Below are 25494 nucleotides of genomic sequence, written 5' to 3'. Positions count from 1 at the left end.
AGTCGGACCTGAATTCATCAAATATATATTATCACAATATTACATGTTCACTTCGATTCCATGCAAAGACAAACATCCTCACTCACTAGTATCTGCTCAATGCATTTGTATTATTCATGAACAACTCTGTGATCTATTATACATACAAAACTGATTGTATGCTGCTTGCCAGAGGCTACAATGCAGAGACACAGAATTAATTTTATTATATACACATGCATGATAATTGTGTAGAATTCGGTCAAATATCAAACTCTGCTCCTGTGCTCCATTATTTTACTTTCCAAAAAAGAGGTCTAAGGTCAGCAGCAATTTCTCTTTGGCGACAGTGAAACTTTGTCATTTAGAGTAGAAAGTTCCTGGGTACTAATGAGCCTGGAGCTGTGATGAATGGTCACACATTCCCTTTCCTCTCCAACCCCCACCCATCAAAGGGAGACTGTAGCTTTTATTGAGATTCTCAAGAATTCATTGCCTCTGCTGCACACAGAAGTCACTTTGGGCTGCAGACTTAGAGACTTCATTTGTCAGAGATGAAGGCAACACTTTTGGCTTTGGAAACTTGACTAAAATTTTGTGTGAAGATGATCAGTGCAATTAGGGAAACTTGTTTTCAGATGTAGTTTTATTTCTGTAGGAGCTCCTGTTATTTTCCAAAAGTTTTGTTAAACTCTTCAGAAGTGTTTTCACAGGGCCATTTTCCCTGCTACAAGTTTTCATTAAGACTAAACAACTACCTGCAACTTTCTTCAACAGCGCAAGGAACTGATAGGAAGACCCTTTTCTTCTTCCAGATCTTTTGCCAGGAAGACAAAGAAATAGAAAAAAAAAAAAAAAGTATAGTGTTTTAAGACAAAAGGAGAGAAATGTATCAAACCTGAGAAGTGAGTTGAACGTGGTGCACCACCTCAAAAATCTGGGCTGCATTCAGCTGTTACCGAAAGCCAGCAGGACACCTTACTTCAACATGTTTCAGATTAGGCAAAAGCTAGGTTGACTGGGATAAGTGGCATATATGTGAATTTCAGCAACAGTAATTACTGTCACTCATCTTCTGAGATGGGCATTGATTCCTGTGCACTGCAGGTACACAACTCAGCATAGTACACATTTGGCTCCAAAATAGTTGTTTCAGGTATAAAAAAGAAAAAGCACTTCCTCAGAGCAAGAAACCTTCCAGTATACCATTCCCCATGCTGCACAAGAATCAAACTGAAATATTTTTCTTTGTAGTTCCATTCACTTCCATTCTCCATCCACCTTGCAGATATTTGGCTATCATATTTATCTGAACCTCTGAGCTTTGAGGTTGAAGAAAATTTACTCCCCACCCTGTACATTCACAGCAGGGTCCTATTCGCATATTCCAAATCTACTATTATGTTACTGCACTGCTTTCAACAGTCATAAGCAGAATATGAACTCCACAACATTTATAATCTAGATTCTAGTTTCCCCTCCAGTCTACTCATCAGCCACATGGAGATTTAAACATCCTCATCTTTAAATCTTTTTATAGTTAATGCCATGCCCAGAGTCAATAATTTTCTCACTCCAAGAACAATACCAGATGATCTGGATTTAGTAATGCCCAGCTCACAAGTTCACGACAATATCATAAATTTGCTATAAATAGGTAAGATCATCACTGTTCTAATTAAGTAATCTGATAGATACAAAATCTCAGGAAGAAGGAAGTGAGCTATTCCTTCACACAACATGATGCTCCATCACAAGAGGTAACAAGTGAATAAAATTGCCTTTTTTCACTTGACAGATTCATAGCCATCAACAACAGAAACAGAAAAAGTCACAGCTCTGACCAGTCTCCAGGTCAGCACCCAAAATGCCAGAGGTGCAAAGCAAAAGTATTTGCATTAAAGAACTGTCAGTAATGCATTCTGCCACTAATTGTTTATAATTCCATTCTGTTCTTAAAGATCTGTTTGGGTTTTTTTTTGTTTGTTTGTTTGTTTGTTTTTTGCCACAAGCTACATCTTCTTTAGTGATAGCAATGACTCTGAGGGTGCCAGCACCTTTTAAACATCTCATTCTTCCACGATAAACACACTTACTTTCTGCCATATTAGGCTTGCTAAGCAATTAGTTAATCAGTGGGACCTTAAGGCTCAGGCAGTGTCATTTATATTCAACCTCTGCTGTAGAAGTAGGTAACATCCTGTTGGGTAATAGATTTTCCTAGAGATTGTTAGCTCAACATGCTCTGACACGCAGTAAGATAATGGGGAGAAAGACCCTACTGAAATAAATTAGTCACTATTACTTGAGACCTGCCAATTCTTATGTACATATAAGAAATTCCAGTAGCTCAAGCTTCTTATACCTCTGATCAGAACTAAATTCATGTGGTTTGGGTTCAGATAAAAATATAGTTTAAGAAATTTTAGTTGAACCTTATCCAAACTACCAAACCTCTTAACCATAAAAGGACATTTAAATAATTGAAAGGACATATTTTTATTAAACCTGAGATTGTAACTTTTTCTGGTCTGTCTGAGAACATCTCCATGGGTTACTCATGATGGCACTTTCCCGCTTGATTTCAGCTGCTAACATATAGAAAAAATATAGACATAACATATAGAAATATAACATATAGAAAACATATAGAAAAGTATAGCTGTTGAGCCACATTTTCCAAGCTTGTAAAATATGCTTATTTAAAAATCACATAACTTTCAATTGGTTTGCCCAACCCCAATTATTAGTAGCCACACTAGCACCACCAGCTAAACAGCAAACTGTTGCAAAGACAAGTGTTCTTATTTCATCGGTTAACATTTATTTTGCACGTATCCATAAAACACTACTTGAAAGACCATGCATACACAGAACAGATCTTGGCTTCATTTTCTTGCCAGCTATCAGACAGCATTACTCATGCACAGATCTCTTGGCATTTAGTATTCACAGTGCAGAAGCATCTACTGATTCTAATAAGGATCAAGAAATCTTATGAGAGGTGTTGTACAAAACAAAGATTGTCACAAAGCACTTACAGTTGTACAGGTTGACAACTCAACTATTGCTGCACTGTGTTTTGTGTGAGCAATATCTTTCAATGTTTTTCAAGTCACCTTTAAAACAATTGTCATTATAGGTATAGGTAGCAGCATATAGTAATGGATAGGGCAATACTACAGCAGCTACTGAGGTAAAATAGCTACTTTATCTTACTTTTGTTCTCATACAGAAAGTTCAATGACATGATAGTATTAGCCAAGTTGAATTTAATTCAGAAGAAATAAAATTTATTAATTCTTCTTCAAACACAATTTATGTCAAAATACATCTTTCAATCTTCTTCCTAATGGGAACAATCCGACACTTGATTTCAGAATTTAGTAGTTTTGCATTTACTTAGTTTTGAGAGATGTGCCCCTTCTCCAACACTTCTTTCCCCAGGAGACACAACCTAATAGTGATCTGTTTGTGTTTGGTTTCTTTCACTCTTAACCAATGAAATTTTTATTTATTTATTTATTTATTTTAGTTCAAGCATTTAAAACAAACAACCAAACAAAATCTTTGCACATCCCTCTTGGCCATGATCATCTTTCCTTCCTGGAGGGCAGAACAAATTACTTCTGAGCTGAATTTAGTATTTAAGTGTTCTTTGGTAAACCTGCATTACTGACAGAGAACAGCCTTCCCAAGACTGAGCTGAGAGCTGGGTGGGTTCAGAACACAGGAGTAATGTCTCCCAGTCACATAGATCCCCAGCTTTCATTTCTGCAGCCCACTAAAGGTCCCTGGCAACCTAAATCCCCGAAATGAGGCAGTACAGGATGCTTCTTCAAATATCTCCTTGATGCCAACGAAGTTTCTATGGTAATTCTGCATACAAAATTCCAGGCTTGTGCTGCGTAAGAGGCTACGCAAGGGCCCAAGGAGATAAATAAGCCCATCTAATGTTGCATATACCCAAGGGGCTTCCATAATTTTGGGTGCAAGGAAATATAAAGATGGAACAATGACAATGTTATGCTGCACTTCAATTGTTGAATTACTTCAATACCTTGCTCACAGATGTGCGCATGTGAATCTAATCAACCAGCTCCTCATAGACAGCAGAGATTATTTTGAGAGATTATTCCTGCTTCTACTACAGGAAATGAAGTGCCAACCTTTCACGACCACTTGTATATAGGTATGTGTGCATACACAAAGACACACACATCCTCCCTCTATTAGCACACAAAAAAGAAAGGGAGAAAAAGTTTCCGATATATAGCATACTATTCACAGAAGAATATGACCTCTAATAATAGACTTGCCTTTTTCATGTAAGGAATAGATTAAAAAAAAAAAATTGCTCACCTACCAAAACATTTCTAACAAACAACAGGGTAAAAGAAAAGGTGGCATCATCAGAATTGCATATGTGAAGAAAAAGAGAATTTTCCATACCACTTTAAGTCCCAGAAAAGGAAGTTTTTCCAATGTCTTTTGTTCTCAAAACATTTTTGCTTCAGATTCTAAACCAGCACATTCAACTATTCAATTTGCTGTTCAATAATAGGGACACAGATTGCCTTTTCAATGCATACAAACAAACAAACAAACAAACAAAAAAGTTGTATCCTTCTTCTTTAATTTTCCCTGTGTGTGTTTGTTACTTACTGACATCAAATTTCCTGCAGGCATCCTAACCTTGCAATTGGAGAAACTGCTCTAGGGTTTTCCAAGTGTCTAATACACCTGGATAAAAAGTGCTAATTGTAACCAACTTCCATTAAATGACAGCAGTAAGGCACAAAATATGCTTGATTTGCAGACACTAGCGCCATTGGGAATTAGCAGCAGATTACTAATTGTGCAGACCTTGAACATTCCCCTGGCACTGACAGTCTGGGCTTCTAACGTAACGTCGGATTATAAAGCCTTTGTTTCTAGCTTGCTTTCCTAAGGAAATAAGGCTTAGGCAATTGTGCTGCTTCTCTGTACGTGTATTTGACTGTTCTACCTTCCTGCAATAATTTCTGGTCAAGATAAATTTTATAGGAGGGTAGAGGTCAGAAGCATAAAATGGCCTTAGCAGTTTTGTGAAAAACAGGCAGCTGGGTAGATACCAAGCCTGAACTTAAGTTCTTCAAATATCCTGGCTTTCTAGGCTTGGGTATCCTTGAGGAGACAAAAAAACAATTCTGCTGAAGTTCCTTTAATGCTGAAAGTCCAAGGGTGATTTGCCATACGACATATTTAATGGGCTGCAGCTTTGGCATCAGATCACCTTTACTGATCATGTGTCAGACTTGGTTCCTTTTTTTTTTTCTTTTTTAATACATTTATTTACTTTTTATATCCTGCTTCAGCTTAAGACCTCAAGTGTGCATCAGCCATCACCTTGCACAGATACAATCTTATTTCAGCTTCCTGCAGAAAAATTCAGGGGCCAATGCTTTACCTTCCCCTTTCTCTTGTTCTGCTGTTGCTGCTTCTGTTCTCCACACATGTGGGCACATACTCTTGGCTAGGAGGACACCACCTCATGGCATGCAAGCTTACTGATTGCTCCAGTGGCATTACAAAGCTCATTTCTACATGCAGCAACATGATTATGGAGAAGGTGAGGGCAAGGCTGAGTGAATGTGTTTCAACACTTCTTTCTTGGTATTTATTACCATGCCATAACATTCCTGCAACCTGGCCTGCTGCTGCTCCAGCTGCTTGTGCAAGCTCCTGATCGAACGCAACAGTAGAAGTCTTCGGTACATAGCTAGCTGTAGCCGGTACTTCTCCTTTTCTTCCTTTTTCTTATTTTCTAAAGTCTTCATTACTTTTGTGGTCTTCATCCAAATGGCCAGGCCCAGACTGCAAGGGGCCACAATGCCCTTAGTGCCGCTCCCCGCATACTGTGTGCTGGCACCCTGCATGTGGCAGCACCCAAGGTTCTTCACTGCCTCGAGGGGCTCACCAGCCACCTTGGACACCTCAGGGGGATGTGGTACCTCCAAATCCTGGTTGCAGTCGCAGCAGAGGCTTTTGGAGCACAGTAAAGTAATGTCCACAGGTTTACAGACTGCCAAGGGGTACGACGAGCCCTCTGCTGGTGCATTTACAGCTGTCAGCTGGTACTTTGCCAACCCAGAGGCCCTGCTCTGTGCCTGGCTGCCACTGATGATATCTGGGCCGGCAAGGGATTTTGCTTGGGCCACAGCCTTGCTAGAGAGGACAGACAGTCTTTCTGGCACCACTGAACTTCCCTTGTCTTCATTAAGGCTGGCCAAAAACAGACTGGCAGGGCAACCAGGGGATGCTGTTACAACATCACAAGTGGGAAATGGGTCTTCCTCACTGTTATTTTGGATCTCCTTTTCATCTCTTGGTATTACATCTGCTTTCTCAGCCATTTATTGCATGAGCTACAGAAACTTTCTGTGAACAAAGTGAAAGCGAGAGGATTTCATTTCCACATACACACATGCGTGCACACAGCAGCCCAGTGCAGAGTAACATTTGAAAAAAGAACCTCTCCTTGTATTTAACCAATGGACCTATTAGTTTTCTAATAAAGCACAACCCTTGGGTCACTTCAGGCCATTTCTTGTGATTTGCATTGGATGTTCTTCGAGACACAACATTAATCCAATAATAATTAAAATGATATACTGTACTATTAACATTCTCAAATCTTTAAAGCATAGTGATCTATCCCTGCAGCACTGGCTGTGCTGACTAATTAAACAGAATACAGCTGTAAATGGGTATTGTAAGCACTTCTCCCATTTAAGAACACAGCTCTAGCAAGTGTAGTTTGTAGAGACGGGCAAGTTATCAGGATTGATCAGCTCTAAAGAGAGGTAGATGTACCACAAACAGCAGGTTGCATTTAAATGCCCTCTCTTAGATCAATCTGTCTGCTAACAGTTTGTTTACAAGATTGCCTTTTCCCCTCCTATTAATTCTAACAGTAGAGCTATATTAGTACTATGCTAGCTATAGACAGGAAAAAAAAAATACTCACCGAGGTTAGTGGGGGAAAGAATAAGAGTTACAGTGCATTGTGTCTGTGCATCATGTTTTCTTGAATATGAGTCAGCAAAAACTGGAACAGAAACATCTCTGTGCAGAAGCAGCAGCAACAACAGCATTACTCAGTTCCACCCAGCAACAACACAGTGAATCCCAATCACTGAGAAGTGCAGGGTTGGCTTTTTTTTTTTTTTTTCCTTCCTTACTAGGAAGATGTTCTTCCCTGGCATCCAGCTTTATGTCACCTTTGAGCATCAAAATGAAAATCGAGATTGGATGACACTACTTTTCAGATTCAAAAGCAAACACACCTGATCCGCTCAATCTACAGGGGGAAAATATATATGGCCCATCCTGTCCCTGTCAGTCAGCAAGGAGGAAATAGAGCACCAAAAAGACAGTGAGGCATTCTGGACTCCAGTGTATACATGTTTTTCTTCAGAGAGAACAAGCTTAGATAAACTTTATATGTATGAAACAAAAGTGAAACAAACTTTCAGTGCCAACTGAATGCTAAGCATAAAGGCAGTCAGAAGCTGCAGATTTAACTGTCTAATGTACACCCATATTTAACTACGCTTGCATAATCTTTAAGAAAAAGCTCTGCATCCAACTCAAGTATCCAAGAGAACAGCAAACTTTATCCACACCTTTGATGTTTAGAAAAGCTACCTTCAGCATCCTCTCTCACTTGTAATGCCAGAGAAAAAATTCAAAAATTATCTATCTGCATCTACTTTGGTGAATTCACCACAGAGATGAAGTTGCTCCAAGGCTTTCTCTACTCCATTCTGATAATATGAATAAAAGAACCAATCCAAAATACCACGCAAAATCTTCCCAGAGCTGGGAAAGAGTGAAGGTAGATATTGTCTCCACTTCTACGTATGCTACAATAAAGATGACCTTTTTTTTTTTTTTTTTAATTTTTCATTTGTATTGGAGATCCTTCTTTCTGATTAATCTGTTAAATGGCATATAATTCTAATCTTGAACATCTGAACTCTAGCTAACAAATTCAGATTTATACCCCAAGGTCAAACTGAACACAGGTTCATTGTGAATTTATATATAGAGAGAGATATAGTATTGAATTGGTGAAATAACTAAACCTGCTGTGTTTATGTGCCAGATCATGCTGTAGGTTGTATAATTAATAATAGGAAGAGATTAATATACAGTGAGTCAATAAACTGCAAGGTTATATCTCACCGATTCTCTCTCATTTATCTGAATCATGAGTCGGGGTAATTGAAGAATATAGAATTAAGATACTAGGGATTTTACTTTATTATACTCCATGAAGAATCATTATAATACAGCATTGTACATGGTCTTCTAGCTTTGGGTGCTCTTCTCTCCAAAGCACTGCAAGCATATCTTCCATCTACAAAGAGGATAGCAGATGAGTGCTAGGTAGTACATTGTCTTCAGCTATGCTTCTAACGGTGATAATATTGTTTTTCACTTCTAACTTTACAGCAGTTTGCTGCAAAAATAACTATTTTCTAATAGTCTAACGGGGCATGATAGAGCAGAGATTGTTTTTTGTTTTGTTTTTTAATTGCTGTACAGCTTAAATTTTTCAGCAAAGTTTTACACGTAGTGTTGATCTTTGAAGGGGGAGGAATGAAAAAGCCGTTTTGCATAGCAAATTTGTTAAATCAAAAATAACATTAATTTCTTATAGGTGTGGATCTGGACGGGATAAGTGACATTTGATACAATCAGCTAAATTTAGTTGACACAATCAACTAAATAAAACTACAAACAAAATCAAAACTCATTGAGCTAGATGACTTTTCATAGAATACAACTACTTCAGCTGAAATCTATGAAATTTAACATCAAGAAGTAGTCAGTCAATTGGACTACCAGCTTCAGAACAACAGAAATACAGTAAGATAATGTAATGCTAAAATGCAATAAAATGCAAATGGCATTTATAGCTAAGTGTGCATGCATGTTTTTTTTTTATCCTTTCTTCCTTCGTTCAAAATTTTTTAAAATTTCACCTGCAGCATCAGATGGATTTTTTCTAGATTCAGTTCCTGCCTGAAAGTAAATATATATTGAACATTTTAGATTTCAGCCAAGGATTGAGATGTTTGAGCAGTCTTATGGGCTTTCCAAAAAAAAAAAAAAAAGGGGGGGGGGGTTGAATGTAGGGGGCTAGGGGACTAACAGATGCATTTGCCTTTTGTCCTATTGACAGACTGGGAAACAAGGAACAAGAACACAGTATTTCAAATTGAAACATGTAAATTCTTGTTCTGAGATGATACAACAATCCCCCCCCCCATGACTGCTACCTTGACAAAATGACTCCTACAGGTCAGCTGTCTTATTTGCAATTCAGCAGTTTAATGGGAGACCTGAGAAGACCTGCCAGTACCTTCTGTGAGACACACATTGTGCCATTCCACTTGGTGAAGAAACTTTTGGAAGAGTTTGCTGTTTTAACTGAGAATCTGTTGCAGGTAGATGTTGGATGTCTCTTGCTCAGTTCGGACTTGTTTTCCTAGGTAATATCTGTGGGAACCTTTACAGGCAGAAGCTGCTTCACATTTCACAGTGAATACATCTGTCAGTTGAGCACAATGAGCATTTCAGTTAAGTAAAATGAAAGCCAGAATGCCTCCAGTTGAGGTTCATTGCATTTTATTCCCACCCATTCAGAGGTAGATATGACCACAGAAGTTTCAAGATGTAAACCCTACGTATCTACATTCAAGCTGTCAGTCTTGCACACACCTACAAGGTTTATGCCAACAGAGGTTTTAATCCATTGTCCTCCATCAAGTATCAACTATGAGAGGTACTTGTCCACTTACAGGCGCAGGTCCATAAACATATGCCAAAGCACTCTGTGCTTGCATGTTTGTGTGATCATGGCTTAGTTCTCACTGGCACATCTCAACACATCACACAGGGACAGGAAATAAATGGTCACAGGAGAATCTCTGCAGATAGCTGTGACAGTTAACCCTCCCCTTCTCTTTCCATTGTAAGGACATTCCCCAGCTTGGACAGTCATGAGGACAGGAAGATGCTTGGCCTTATAGCTAAACACAGTTATGAACAGCATCAAAAAGTGATAAACATTGGTGGAGATATTTTATTGGAGTTACAAGACTGTGGCCTGGGAAGTTATGTTGTTATGTATTTGGGTTTGGGGAATACTTTTAACAAAGTAGTAAAAAATATCCTATTACACAATACTGTAATTCCATATTTTACATTAATTGCTCTTAAAGATCAAAAGCCATATTCTGTCTGTTAATGTACAAACTCACGTGGTTTCCTATGAAATCAATGAGATCCACATGTGTATATCTGAGACCTAAATTTTTCTCCAAAGATTCTTTAAAATCCTTTTACAGGGCAGCAAATCATAGAAGAAAGTCATATGCTCCCTTTCTTCTGCCTCCATACCCAAACCAGACATGAGTTATTACAGGCTGCTCTGAATGACACTGGATGGTAACGGTACCCAGAGGGGCTGCTGGCCAGCCAGGGATTGCCATCGCTCAGCATGTGCCGCTCTCACCTTCATCCACACCTAGTCATTTCTGCAGTCCTCTCATACTAGCAAATAAATGCAAAATAAATGCAGCCCAGCTTCACATGCAGTCCACTGATGATATCAGGAAGCAGTCCACATATTTCAGTGGCAGGGACGATGGGACATCTCAATGGCCTTCTATGGCCTGACAGAAGGAAATTAGGTATCTGCACACATTTGCAATGCAATCATATGTGCAGATAATCTGGAAGTTTTGAAGACAAAAAGTGAAGTGAACACATGATTTTACCAGTGGGGAAATGTTCACTGGCTTCAAACATCAAAGTGCAGGAATTCCAGCTGACTATGTTAAAGACAGAAAACAGTGAAACAATCTGCCATGACTGGCAAAAATTAGCAAGTTTGCTGTCAGTCTCAGCAGAATTGACCACAAGAGGTGCAAATCTCTGAAAGAATAGCTCAAACTAAGGTTGAGTTGAGTTTGCAAGCTTGGAAATCTCATGACAGCAGATGCCAAAATGACCTGAACACTAGGAAGGGCTTGATGACAATTTTCACCGCAGTATTTCAGCAACTCAACTTCTAACCCTGCTTGAGTCTAAATATTCCCAGGGACACAAAATGAAAAATACACTCATATGGTTTCACAAAGGTATCCTAAAAGCAGAATGTGTTGATTTTCAAGGCAGCAGCTGTTCTCCCTATCATCTTTGTGGAAAGCATTAGCTTGTGATTTGAATCCCTGTTAACTAAGAAAAAGAATAATGGTGTCATTGCCTAAACCAGTTAACTGTGTAAGTCTACATTCCCACTATCTGATCCATGAAGCCATCTTTTTATGTTGAAGAAGCTACAAAGAAGTTTCTAAAGTCTTGTTGTGAACTCTGGGATCTACTTCAGCTAGCACAGTAAGCACTTACCATTGCACAGAGACTGAAGTGGACAGGGACAATCAGTAGGCACACGTAGCTGACATGGTGCCTGATTTTCCCTCATCTCAGCAGACAGATGTGTATTGCACAGATTGATGCCCACTCTATTTACCCACTGAAATGGGTGGACTTCTTTCAATGCAAAGCAAGCTCTTTGCATTTCTAGAGCAGGTTAAGAAAGTTACACAGTGGAAAAATAAAGGAGGAAGACTTAGATGTTCATGGCATCTGCAGCATATACCCATAATGGGGCTGGGAAATGAAAATCTTTATATTGAATTCAAAGAAACATGAATCTTGAAAACTGCCTGTTTACCCCAGTTACAATTTCTTTTTCTAATGGAGAGAATATGCTTGTCTATAATTCATTAGAATTGTACTGAAAAGGTAAAACGGATTATATACTGAAAAAATGGATTGTAAGCAATACCTTCCTTTAAAAGTTAGAGTGGAAAACAAATTCCAAAGTATCAGTGAAAGTTTGATTTTTTTTTTTATTTTTTTTTTCCACAATAATGAAAAGATTATGCTTTACAGTAGCAAAATTAAATATGACCTTCTTCAGTGTGATGGTGGTCCTGCCTGCCCCCCCCCCCCCCCTTTTTTTAAATCTTTATTTTGAGGGGTGCCTATCATATTGTTCAGAAAAAAAAGCCTAGGAGATGGAGAGAAAAAAAAAGTAAGAAGATCATGTAACCTGAAACACTGTTACAGCCTTCCTATGGAGGAGAGACTAAAAAATTCTTCCTGCAGAAAAGATGTTACTTGAAATATATTTGAATAACTTCCAGTATTAAAAGATTTAAAAGTATTGCTTATATATTGTAAGAACTTCATGCTTAGCAGGTAAGTAGTGGATTACCCAACCTTGCCATTAGATATCAAATGTGAAAATGAATATACAGACAACTCATGTGTCTAGTTAAAATTCATGTCCAGTACACATTGAGGGAAAAATCCTTTCTGCTGAGGAATATGTATACAGACTATGTAATTTTTGATAATTGATGCTTATGTTTGCTTTCAGTTTGACATTTGATCATAACTGACAAACTGATGGCTAGCAAAAAAGAAAACTAAGCTGTAAGAATAATAAACAGAGCACTGAGAGAGATGGCAGAAAAACATGGGAGGAAAAATTGAGGAAGTGGGGCTAAGCTGCAAACAGGCAGACAAGTAATTGCGTGGTGTTTCACCACAATTTGAAATGAACTTACAGACCTTTTCAGAAGCCAATGCATTTAAAAAAAAAATAACAACATGGTTTTAAAAATGTGTGCATTTTCTGCCTTGGCTGTTAAGCTAGGATGATAAGAGGAGAGAATATTACAAAAATTATACCTAAGGTAAATTTTTTGTTAAAAACTCTTTCAGACCAAGTGGCGGGGGGAAAAATAAAAAATAAAAATAAAAAACATGCTGTTTCAGCCTAACCACTTCTGTGAATCTTAAGATCACTCAAGAGGACCTTAACACTATAGAACAGTATCAAGAAGTGAAAACACTACATCTACAGACACCTTCTTAAAAATTCTGTTTTCTTACTTAGTATACCTACCTGCTAAGTCTACGTGTCAACCCCCTAAGCAATCCAGTTTTACTCAAGAGTGTCTGCACATATGTACCTAACGTTTGTGTTGTTCAATACAAACAATCAAAAACTTTGCTCAAGCTCACTTAAGGTCAGGTTTGCTTACTTCTTAATACACCTGAAGTTGCTAGCATGGCTGAGATGGGTGAGACCAAGTATGCAGCTGTCACCAAAACCCACAAACTCAGCACTACATAGTGTCATTGACCTACACTTCAGTGATAACAAAAGTTAACAGATGACTGATGGGGAGAGAAGGCATATGGACCACAGGGTCCATAGTACTTGACTATGTCTTTATTTTGCATTGTGCAGCAGCCTGGATTTTTGCACCCTTTTTTTCCAGGGGTTAGCCTAAGCATGGAAAATTCTTTCACACTGGCAATTTCACTTTTATACCCAGAGGCCCTTTGCTCAGCTTCTATCAGAGTCCAATTCATTGTCTGCAGAATTATCAGCTAAATCCCTACCCCCTAGAAGTAAAAGTTTTAAGAGATTAGAAAGCAACAGAGAAAATATAGCCATATACAGTTAATGAAAGACGAGTCTCCATATGTTTGGTTATTTATTTTATAAATGTGTATCTACATACCCTTTTTTTTAAACATAAGAACAGATACAGAGTCCAATTTTGACTTGCTTGAATAGAAGACAGGCTAAAAAAGAAGAATCTGAGATACTACCCCGTTGAAGTCTCAGGCTGAACAGAAGAAATCATGTATGACTACCAGAAACAACAACCATAGTTAGGTACTGGATGTCAGAATTAGGTAATGTTTCCTCATACCATTGAGGTTTCCTGAAGCTCTGCCTGCTTGAACCCCCATTGAATGTCCCCAACCCCCTGCCCTGATCCCCAGACAAAGGCCCTGCTAGAACCTCACTGACACATGTAGTCCCAAATCCTTGTCATACACAGAAGGTATTAGCAACCTGCCATTAACTCCAGTGACACCAGAACACAATTTTATCCTCAGTTATGCTCACAGAACTTTCTTTAGAGCTATCTGAACAGTATTAAAAAGCACAGAGCAAGAACATTGCCAACTATCCATGCATTATTTACCACCTTGAAAGCTTTCTCCCTATCATATCTAAAACTTCAGCTAAGGTACCACCAGCCACACTACATTAGTTACTCCAAAAGAGATCCCAGCAGTTAGTGGGGGTGTTGTTCTAATTAAGATTTTAAGAGCAGAAAGCAAAAACAATGTTTGACCTCACGCTTTGAAAATTACTCACACTTCCTTGCTTTCCTACACAAGATTGTCTTGATAACAATAATTGCCAGTAGGGATGTGAGACAGTGAATGAAGGAAATTAATAAATAAATGCCTCCATATGTGAACTCCACTTCCTTAGGCAAAAATAATGAGTCAAATGAGCAAAATATCTGCAGCTCTCTTATGTTTTGTTGCTGTACATATACCAATGTGCAAGAAGCTTTCCAGAGACTTCTGTCATCAATCAGGTAAGTGATAATTCAAAATGCCAGCCTACTGATTTAAGGAAGTTGCATTAATCTCAAGGGAAAGTTGTTTTGTCATTTTAAAAGGGTGGCACACCTCTACAGCTTCTTTTGGTACAGGTTGTAGGAATGAGTACATGACATGTGCCAGAAGGAAGTGGAATTGGCCAAACAGAGCAAGTTAAGGCAATCCAAAGCTTTGAGACGGGAAAAATAGATCCATTTAGAAAGACATGTAGTACATATATGAACAACACCCATGCATACCATCTGAGGACTTACTTTCTTGCTTGGAAGAACAAATTGCCCTTTCTGAACCCTGCTCATTTTGCAGACAAAGCCACCAAGCTCATTCAACAAAAGTACACAAGCTATAAGAGACAGCACCTAATCTAGATAATTTATCTCATCCTAAAGTCAGTTTTTAACAAACAGGAGAAACTGTTATATGGAATAGGCTTCTCTTAACCTCAATTTGAAATGACTCAACTTTCAGATGACTAAGTCCACAGTAGTACACCTTAACCACAAGGCACATTTGACTGACAGACTGAAAGACCAGCCTTAGCACGGTTAAAGCAGAAACTCTTGCCTGTATATTTTAAGTCTTTGGATAAAGATGTAATGGATCAGATTTAGTTATTAGTCTCTTTAGTCATGCAGCTCACACGAACAAAAGCTTACCATACAGACATGGCCAAAAGTGAATTTGGCTGGGTATCCCATCTCAGGAACTTGGTGAGCAACAGCAGATGCTCTATACAGTAAACGAGCAGATCACAGACAGTGTGATCCTTGCACTGGTATAGCCAAACACCTTCTGGCAAGCACTGCTTACAATGTTTCCTAAGCTTGATGGTACATCTAGATAACTGTTTAATACTCATGGACAGAATGATTTGCCACTTGTGCCTTTTGGCTTCCATAACATCCCATGGCAATGAATTCTGCAATTACATTCTACGTTACATGAATAGCATCATTACCAATAGCACAGGCCACACCTTTCCAGGGATTCAGTAACATGCTGACAACGTCTAACTTTTGTCTCATTTAATCTCATGAATTATGAGCACTACAAAGATTTCCATGTCTTTTTTTTTTTTTTTTCTCAATATGAAAAAGTTTTTTTAAAGCAATCTCGTATACTTCTGTGAAGAAATGTGTCTTTTTCACACAGCTCAGGCTACCATATACCCCAGGCTGGCTGATGCTATTCAGCAAAAATGGCAAAAAAAATTAGCATAAATAATTATTTGCAGCAATAGAAAGAGATGTGAGTCTGGGAAAGGACAGTGAATCCCCTCACTCCTGGAACATCCTGAGTAGGAAGTAGTGGAGAGTTCAAGGAGAAAAAAAGACAGGAGAGACCAGCAGAAATTTTAGAGTGAGGGTGAATGAGAAAGAGACAGAGAAGGCAAAAAGAGGTCTTTAAATTTCCACCAACAATAAGCTGGAGAAAGGGGAGTGGGAGGGACAGTGGAGAGACAAGTTAAAGGGATTGTGCTTCTGTCTTTGCCAATACAGAGGGAGTAGGAAACGACCTGGACAGCCTCTCTCCCAAGTCTGTTGCCCTAGGCGACTCTTTACTTTTCCTTTGCCCAAGATAGCATGAGATGTTATAAAATGAGTTTCTACAATGCTCTGAGTCACCAGAATATGGATGAGATACGTGGATTCAAGCCACCTTTCAAGATTGTTAATCTCTTCTGAATATCCATTATGCCAATGACACATATCAAAATCACTGCTGTAATATGATGCATATGTCAACTTTAAGGATACAGTCCCTGCTCAGATGGCATCAGCACAGAGACACGTCAGCATGGTGGATTACCAGAGCAAATGCTTTAGCATGCAATGTGATACAATGCATTCTAACAATTGTTCCCTTATGTTTGTTTGTGTCAGGTTTGACATGCCTATCTGCCAGGACAATGCTCAGGATCCTTTGCATTGCTTTGCAGAGGCTGATTATGTGATCAAATGCTTAAAGCACATAAAATCACTTCCAAGATTCAATGGGATAGATATGCCAGAAGAGTCAGTAGGTGCTTGAAATAATTGATGCTAACAGCTAGACCTGGATTTTTCAAAGGAATAAGTGTTTTTTTTTTTTTTTTTTTTTTTTTTCTAATGCACTATCATATAAACTGCCTAGAAGTTCATCCTTGGCATAATGTTCACATCAAATGAAATTCACCCTTTAAGAAAAAACATACAGAGGGTCCTCCCTGAAGTGGAAAAAACAGTCTCTGAGTAGAGCAGATACCCTGTGAGCTTTCTTATCCTGTGCACATGCCCAGAAAGACACAGCTCTGACTCCAACTGAATGATAGAGCAAATGCTTGCAGGACTCGGAGGCTCAGCACTGAGCTGTACCTCTCAGCAGCCCTTCTCCCCCAGTCTGTGAAACACAGATTCTTTTCCAGTGCAGGCAAAGACCCGCATAGAAAAATTGTACATGCGAATGGCCATACATGGAAGAAGACGGGTTACCTACTCTTAAGTTAATCACATTTATATTGCATTTTCAGTATACACTGAACCATCACGCAGTCCCCAAAGTAAAGTGTGATTCCCATCCAGAAGATAGGGGCAGAAGGCAAAACAACTGTGGCACTTGCCCCAAAGTCATGATCTTATATAAAGGCTTCATCCTGTGCTCCCAAGTTTTGGGTCTAGTCTAGTACTAATGGCTGACTACACATCTTTGAAAGATCTTCAGGCTCTCAGAGGTATTTAGGTACTGAAATTAATGAGAAGTGATACCTATACACTTCTAGAAATCTGTCTTTAATTTCACCATCCCATAAATCTCTTTAATGGAGACATCCTTCATCTTTCCTGCTTCACAAGCCAGTTGTGAAGCCTAATTACATGATGATTATGAAGTCCAGTAAATACAACGTATATTAAGAGTAGTTAATGAGATTTCTGTCACAAGCAGACTCTCTCTTGTGAAATATTACTCACATGTTGCAGAAAAAAAAAAATCAAAAAGAAAAAAATACAGACATTCAATATAAAACAAATCCAGCTTGATTACTTCTGTAAATAATAGGTTATACAACTCAGTGACATTTACAAACACAGCATGGACAATAGCATAGACTTTTCTGGCCAGCACAGAAGTCTGTCAGCTCATATATGTGTCAGTTGTTATCTTGCAGTGCCTGGCCAAGACTGGGACCCCAGACCCACAAGGGCTCTGTGGAATCTAGGGGCTTAAATACCTCCAAAGACCTGACACAAAGTCCTGTCCCCCCAAATTTAATGTAAGTATATTGGAAAAAGATTGACTCAAATTCAATTATGCATACTCGGTAATGCAGTCATACCTTTGCACTGAGTCCCATGTATAAACAGCACACACATGGAATCATGGCCATTTGTAACATATCCAGCCAGTTCAGATTCCTCACACTGCTTGAACCTTTTGTCCATAGCCTTTGCATGACTAAACCACCTAGTATTGATAGAAGAAAAGAAAGATAACTAAGAGGTCTAAAATACTATGCATTGCTGTGTAGCGCGGGGGGGAGGGGTCACTGCAGAAGACAGAAATATTTCCCCAAAAGCTGCTAACATACTGACCTATGAATTCATTTCATAGCACAATGGAACATGACTAGATGACTATGTGCACATCTAAGACTGTAGACAAAGTGTTGCTCACTTATTCAGGCAATACCAAAGCATACAGACCAGCCAGGATAGAAAGACTCAGAAGAGGAAGACAATTGCTTAAGAAGACAGAGCTCTTAGTTACACTTTCTTCTGAGACAGAACAAGCATACACCCTACCTACACTGCTGCTGAGAAAATACATTTCCTGTTAACAGTTATGGTACAGAGTTCATGGAGACTTTTACAGAGATTTTCAGGAGTAATTTTCAGCACACAATGCCTCTTGAAGCAAGTTCTATTAATATTCACTAAAGGAAAACTTGTTTGTTGACCTGAAGTGCAACTGTTTCCTGCTCTCTTATTGTGAAATTATTTAGGTCCTGTGGGAAAACTGTACTGAGCTTTTGACGCAAATATTAAAATTCTATTTAGATGTACAATGTTTTAATGCAAATTTTCACCATAAAACCAAATGCTCCATTCAGTTAAATTAATAGAATTACAAAAAGATGTAATGATAGCAATTAAGTCTTGAAAATGCAAATTTTATAGTCAAGGACAATTACCTCATTTATAGTACACTGGAAAGATGCCAGATGAAGGTAATTTAGATCCCCCTAGCTTACAGTTATATCATGAAGGATATCTTAATTTCATTAGTACAACAAAGACGGGTGAGAAGTTAATACAAAAAAAAAAAAAAAAAAAGAGAGAAAATTTGACCTTTCTCATTTCATTGCAGTTAGAATACATAGATCTTACTGAATTATTAGTAATATTTCTATCTACTCCCATCTCTGAAAAAAAAAAAAAAAGCCTTTTTTATTAGCAGCAATGGAACATTAGTATGTAAAAGGTCAGCTTCATTCAGATGCTTAGAGCCACCTGTACCCACATCACAACAGCTGTGGACCATTCCTTATTTCAATGTTAAGGGTGCATATAGCGTTAGCTCTTGGCTTACAAGGTCTCAAGCCATGGTGTAGGGACACAACATTTTGACTCTGATGTGATTCAAAACATGCCTGAAATTTTTTTTTTTGCCATTACTAGTACACCCCTACCTCCCCCAAACAAGAAAGTCAAATATCATTAGTTTTTTCCATTAGCAATGAAAGAATGATAAAGTAGATGCAGAATACAGAGCATTATACCATAGACTGTCTAGTGTGCTTTGAGGGAAAAACAAAGCAAGACTGTTTCATACAGATTCTTTAGCACGTTATCAAGTTCAAACATGAGTTTGAAAGACTCTAGAGGTGCTTATTCCTTTCCTCCCTCTTTGCTGTAGTAGCGAGTCCTAGACCAAACAGGTATCCAGGGAAAATCATATTAAACAAGGCACATCACAAAGCTTACATAACAAGTCTTTACCTTTCCCAGTTCTTCCTGGCCTGCTGTAGTCACCACAGAGAAACAGAAGACCCAAAGGAATGGGCTCACTGAAGATCTGTATCTACCTGAAATATTCTACTTACAGCAAATTCCCTTCCCAAAACCTGCCATATAAGCTCTGGAGAGAGCTGAAACCTCCAAAGACAAAGCAACAAACTTCACCTTTTTTCCTTTCCCTGAACACAACTAACAAAGACAACATGAAACATTTTTCCAAGAGAAGAAATAGCTGCTTACTCTCAAAATTTGGTAATTTTGCTGTTGATCATACACCCTGGAACCACCCATAAGCCTCCTGCTGGTAAACCTTGGCACCCTGTGTGGGCAGGTGGTGAGGGACCAGATTTATAGCTTTGAACACCACATACTGTGACAAGAATGCGACATTACAGGTCCCCTGGACACCCCTCAGAATGGGTCTCTTGCACCCAGCTTACCGCAGGGTAACAAACAACCTGTACATATAAGGGACACAGGAGTTTTATCCTTCATCCCAGTGTTACCATGACAGGGTAGACTAATAATTTTCAATGGCATAATGAATATGTGCAAGCCTTACTGGGAGGAGAGTCTGAAAAAGTGAAGCTGTTTTATTAATCTGACCTACAAATTCCCTAAATTAGTTATTTGGTGATTTAGTTAAAGGCACCATTTACCATAAAATAGAAAATATGTGAAAATAGAAAGACAACTATGACCTGATTTGAGTTCAGTATTGATTTTAATAATAGGGCTGCTGGCTGTTTTGTTTTGAGGAGAACAAGCCTATTCTGAAGGACAAAGGTACTCTGAGCAGGGATTGTGCTCTACTGTATTCCTGAATTAAAATAAAGCTGACTGCACATGGTCACATGCTGGTTTTGCATTCTTGGTCATTGTCTTCTGAAAATAGGAACAGGTCTGGTGCTTTTTTCCCCCCTTCTAAGTAGAGAGTCAACATGTGCTCACGCATACCTGTAATGCCATCTTTATTTTGCACTGCTTCCACAAATGAAATTCCAACCATGCTAAGGTGAGCTGAAGAGATACTTTGAGACCTTAATATCTCAAAGTTTCACTCCACATTTTTTCATGTCAAGGACACTATCAGTCGCCTCTGCTGCTTGAAACCAATGGATGACACCCTGGTTCAAGGAAAGTCATTGGCTCCCCATGGGGTTAAGATTTCCTTCAGTTAATTCCATCTCCTATCAAACAAGAGCAAAGTTAGACCTTGTGCCACTATTGACTTCATCCCATGCTTTTGATTATTATACTCCCTGTACACCTGACAAGTTAATCTGAGCTTGTTATTTATGTAGATGTATGGACTGATGTAGCATTCCCATTTCTCAGAAAATCTTTGTGGATATTGTTTGGAGATTTGGCCTAAGTGCTTACGTGGGTGTAGATGTTGTATGTTTGTGCCATATTATACAATACAGCTTAAATTTTCATGTCATTTTATTGAAAAACATGGATTTACAAGCTAATAGTTTGTGAATCTGCTGAATCTCTGCTGTTGCAGGGACCAATGTTTTGTCCAGGCTATTCCCAGTATGTCTCAGCTTTAAAAATAACAGGCTATGATCATAATAGGATATTGATTAGTCTGGATCCTGTACAGAGCAGAATTGATTCTTTGGTGGACCACTAAAGGTCATATTGCTTGATTGCTCCATAGCACCTAAAATATAAGAAATATTGAACCAAAACTGCTTTCAATTATCATCATCTTATCTGAGGTCTGGGGATGTAACAGAGAGCAGGATTTGGCCCATTCTGTTAAATATTGGCTGATTCTCAGCATTTCATTTTGTCATTGGCAAAGCTGAACATCGGCTCTGCCTAGTCTAACAGATGTCCTGGGCTGAATTTCATTCTGAGGTATGTAGGTGCAAATATGTTTGATCTATAGACTTAGTTTTAGATGGATCTGGCATAATAATTTGCATTTACTGTTGTCAGAAAATTACATTGGTTTTAGGAGTTATAGTTTACACTTACATCTTCATCTGTATTTCTACAGGACAATATTTACAACTATTTATGTACCAAAGGTCTCCAAATTCCTCACTTGACCTTGACCTGACAGTCACAATGATCTCAGGCTGGCAATAAGCTAATGATGCTGTGGTCAGCAAAATGAATTAGCATTTTTGTGCCAACAAAGATCTAGGCCTAAAATTATATAATGATGTTAAAATATATTGTGAAAAATACTATAGATTTAATTCTTCCTTTTATTACATTGACACAACAGACACTGTAACCACAGAAACAGGCCTCTGGAAACGTTATATGTGAAGGAAGAATTTGTCCCATTCCATTTTCTTTCAAGAAATACAATTTTCTGCTCAGAACTCCAAAAGAGCAATTTCCCTTTGTAATCACACAGCCATTTCAAGACAACTGTGGAGAAAAATTCTAGCAACAAGTCAATTATTTCCTTGATCTTATCATAAATGTGAGTTAGATTTAGCCTTATCCTAAATTCCACTAAATCCTAAAATGCAGTAGGGAAAGAAATAGTCATCCATGAATTTAAGTGAGTGCTGTTCCAAGTTGTCATGCCACTTGATAAGCTAAAAAACAACTTCCCTAGTGCATATTCATTCCAAATTAATACAGCAATTCTGTAAAATGGTGTGTTTTTTTTTTCTTTTTTATGTACTTATTGCTTTATTTGTTTTACTGCTATTCCCAGTCCATAGTGCAATGCTGCTTGTGGAATGCAATCCCCTTTTTTTCTCCTGATCTACCTCTACTCTGAATGCTGTATGTATGGGATCATTTCTTTTCTGTTTATTTTCCCTTTTCCCAACTTTATGAATATTGGATTGGATTTCTTTTGAGATGTGGTTTGGCCTACATTTCAAAGTCCGCATTTTCAGTAATTCCCTTTGATTTCTGGACACTTGGCAGTTTGTAGGTCCAATTTAGACAACTGCTTGATTTTCAAATATACAGAGCATTCACAAAGCCTGTTGATGTGCAGACTATGCTTTCAGTGTCCTTTAGGTCCTTTAGGGTTATTTTCTTCATTAATTCAAAACTGAAGTATTTAGAAAAAGTCTGCTTTTTAAAACTCTTGCCTTCTGTGAATTCCACAATGCTGTGCAGAAAGGCAGTAGGAAGATCGTGTTAAAGCCAGGATTCAAGTTTCTCTTATTATACAACTTGTCTACTGGACTCCACAGCTTCTCAGCAACTACAGCCATCTCTACAATTCAACTAGTAGTGGCAATGATTAGCAATATTCTGTCCAGAAAATGGAAAGCACATAAAATGTTTTGTTTTGATTTTTTTTTTTTTTGGTTTGGTTTGAAAAGAAGAATGGCTTGCTTAGATACTATACAAATATACTTGCCCTTTTTTTCTTTTTGAAAATGCTGTATTCTAAAAGTAAACTTGCATGACAGAAAAAGTAGGTATCAAATCCAGGAAAGAAAGGAAAAGAATAAAGTAATCTTTACAAATGCAGACTGCAGATCCACAGACACTATCTTGTTCACAACAACACATCAAGTAATTTCCTAAAAGGGAACTTTTATCTTATTAATTTAAAATGTTCAAAAAAACCTATCTAGCTAGTAACATTACAGTACCCTTGAAGAGCTTTCACATGCTTTCTAATCTAGCTTTTGATTGGAAGTACTAGTTAATGCATCAGGATAAATAAGGAAATGTATAGATTGATATGGTTCCCAAAGGTATTTTTTATGAAGAAAAAAAAATCAGAAAATATATTTCATTGAAATTAAAAGTAAAACCATATGAAGTTTAATTGCATTGTTACTATAATGACATAAAATTCAGTGAGATGGTGTAGTGTTTAATATTTGACTGTCAAGTCTGTACAGTGAAAGTCTGGGGAATCGTTTAAACATTTAAAACTGAATTTTCTTTCAGCATCATTGCTGTTTCATTACCTGTTTCCCTTTTTTTTTTTTCTTTGCCATAACACTCCTCGTTTCTTTGTTGAATCTGATATTGTCAGTAAAGTATAATAAAAATTTGCGGAGGGCCACATCTCTGTCCTTTGAAGACTTAGTGAGACTAAGCATTCCCTGATGAACACAAGCTGTCTATGCCGATTCACTTTCTCCATCGAGGAAGGACCCCAGCAATGTTTTAGGGCATGGCAAGAAGGGCACTGTCAGGGCAACACTGACCTATGGGCTTTCTCATCATTGGAGGTGGTTTAATATGAGAAGCTCTATCAGCCCTCCACCATTCTGGGAAAGGTTTGGCATAATGCCACCTTTCCCAGATCTGCATTCACATACTCAATTGTAAAGATGACTGAAGCCATCAGCTGTGAAGCCAGAGTGGTCTCTGGCTATGTATAGCCTTTTGTTGGACATTGTGCTGAGTGCTAGGATCAGAAAACTGAAAAGTTTATAGTTTGTCACAGCTCTGTAAGATTTGGATTTTCAGATAAATAAACAAAGTCAAGTCGCCATCCCTGGGACCAAAACTATTCAATATACATAAATAACAATTAACAGTTTGGGATCAAGTTCTTTCTTTAAAATGCAAGCTTGGTTTAGCATTTTCCCAGGATGGATTTCAACAGTTCAAGAGTTGTTTGATTTCATCAGTGTAAAAAACAGGTAGCTGTAAATGTTCTTGAAACATTTACTTGAAGTTTCTGATAAAGCAAAGATCTGATTGTCTTAGCTGCAAGAATTACTCTAGATGTTTCAGCAACTGTAAAATCCTCCATAGCACAATATCTGGTGCCTTTATGACATTTTTTGGAGGCCTGTCTGTAAATGACTATATGAGTTACACTCATATACTGACTTCTGTACTGGAGGTTCTTTTCCACTCTCCTGCTTAGCCACCTTTTGGCAGTAATCACAAGAGCACTTACATATATGAGCGTCAAAGAGCAAAAAGGGGAGATGACAATTATAAAATACCCATTGGTATGTCCTTACTTGTTTACTATAGTGACATCTAAATAGCATTGACAATTGTCAGCAGTGGCTCTACACTGTACCTGCTAAAGGCCATCTGCCAGGTGGGTTTCATCATAACACATGGTGCTGGGGCATCCCTCCTTTCTACTCATCTCTTCTCAATGTCTCCTTCTCAGGCTCACTTCACATGGAGAAGGCAGCCCACCATAGCTTTAGAGGATACAGAGAGATGCTGTTATTAGTCACTAGAAGGCTGAATTTTCAGGTAAGGTTACCCAGGTTAAAGGACTCAAGGAGGCTCTGCAAATGAGGTTTCAGAGATGAGAAAACTGAGGCACATGAATTACTGTCTCAGGACAACTTTGCATAGCCTTGGTTGTGGATGGAATATAGCAAAGTATTCTAGTGTTTTTGACTCATGCTTTTTCCATCAGCCTTGGTCACTGACAGATGATGCAAAGATTGAGGATTTAGGCTTGCTTTATTTATTCTGTTTATTTGTCTTTTGGCCAGATGGGCTGTGATGAGCGGGTTATAACATCCTGAAGACTATTGTGTCATGGGAAAGAAGCAGCCCTGGAGAAATGAAAGATGAAGAGTGGGTGAAGGACTAATAATAGGATATCTTGATTATCTACTCTCCCTACAGATGATCTGACTGTGTTGTGCGGAGCTGGAAGTTGAAAAAAAAGGCCAAGTCTCACACTAGCAATGAGTCCTCTAGCTGTTAAAGGTAAAAGTCATGCTGGGTGAGGTCAGTCTTTCGTGGTGACTCAAAGGGACAGTCTTGCTATTGTCAGCAGAAGCTTAGCTATGGTCACAGCTGCACAAGTGTGAGCACCACTACTCCAGTGAACCACCTAGAGACTTGACAGGTTGCTGCATGTTGGGAAAAGCACACAAGAAATCTGGGAGCGTGGATGCAGGTTGTAGCATCAGCATAAACACCATGACCCCTTCCAGCCCAAGGTTAAAAGCAAAGGGGAAGCCACATTCTGAACTTGGCAGGGCCAGGCATGTAGTGGAAAAGCCTGGGCAGCAGTGGGTCT

At 38.5% G+C, this 25494-nt stretch overlaps 1 protein-coding gene across 2 annotated transcripts in view; it reads right to left on the bottom strand.

The window, feature by feature from the left end:
- Nucleotides 1–4562: 4562 nt before the first annotated feature.
- The window catches only part of LOC121065748, a 36576-nt gene continuing 15644 nt past the window's right edge, over nucleotides 4563–25494 (bottom strand). The window contains exons 2-3 of one of the 2 annotated variants that reach the window (XM_040548760.1): nucleotides 24526–24655; nucleotides 4563–6399 (exon numbers count right to left, since the gene is read on the bottom strand). In XM_040548760.1, coding sequence (XP_040404694.1) covers nucleotides 5580–6374 — 795 coding nt within the window. In that variant the 5' untranslated portion in view covers nucleotides 6375–6399; nucleotides 24526–24655 and the 3' untranslated portion in view covers nucleotides 4563–5579. Of the gene's footprint in view, nucleotides 6400–6988; nucleotides 7118–24525; nucleotides 24656–25494 lie in introns of those variants that run through there. The other variant, XM_040548761.1, reaches the window with a different exon arrangement.

This window comes from Cygnus olor, chromosome 2 (genome assembly GCF_009769625.2).
Source record: "Cygnus olor isolate bCygOlo1 chromosome 2, bCygOlo1.pri.v2, whole genome shotgun sequence".
Taxonomy (NCBI): Eukaryota; Metazoa; Chordata; class Aves; order Anseriformes; family Anatidae; genus Cygnus; species Cygnus olor.
This window is presented reverse-complemented; position numbering and strand designations above follow the sequence as displayed.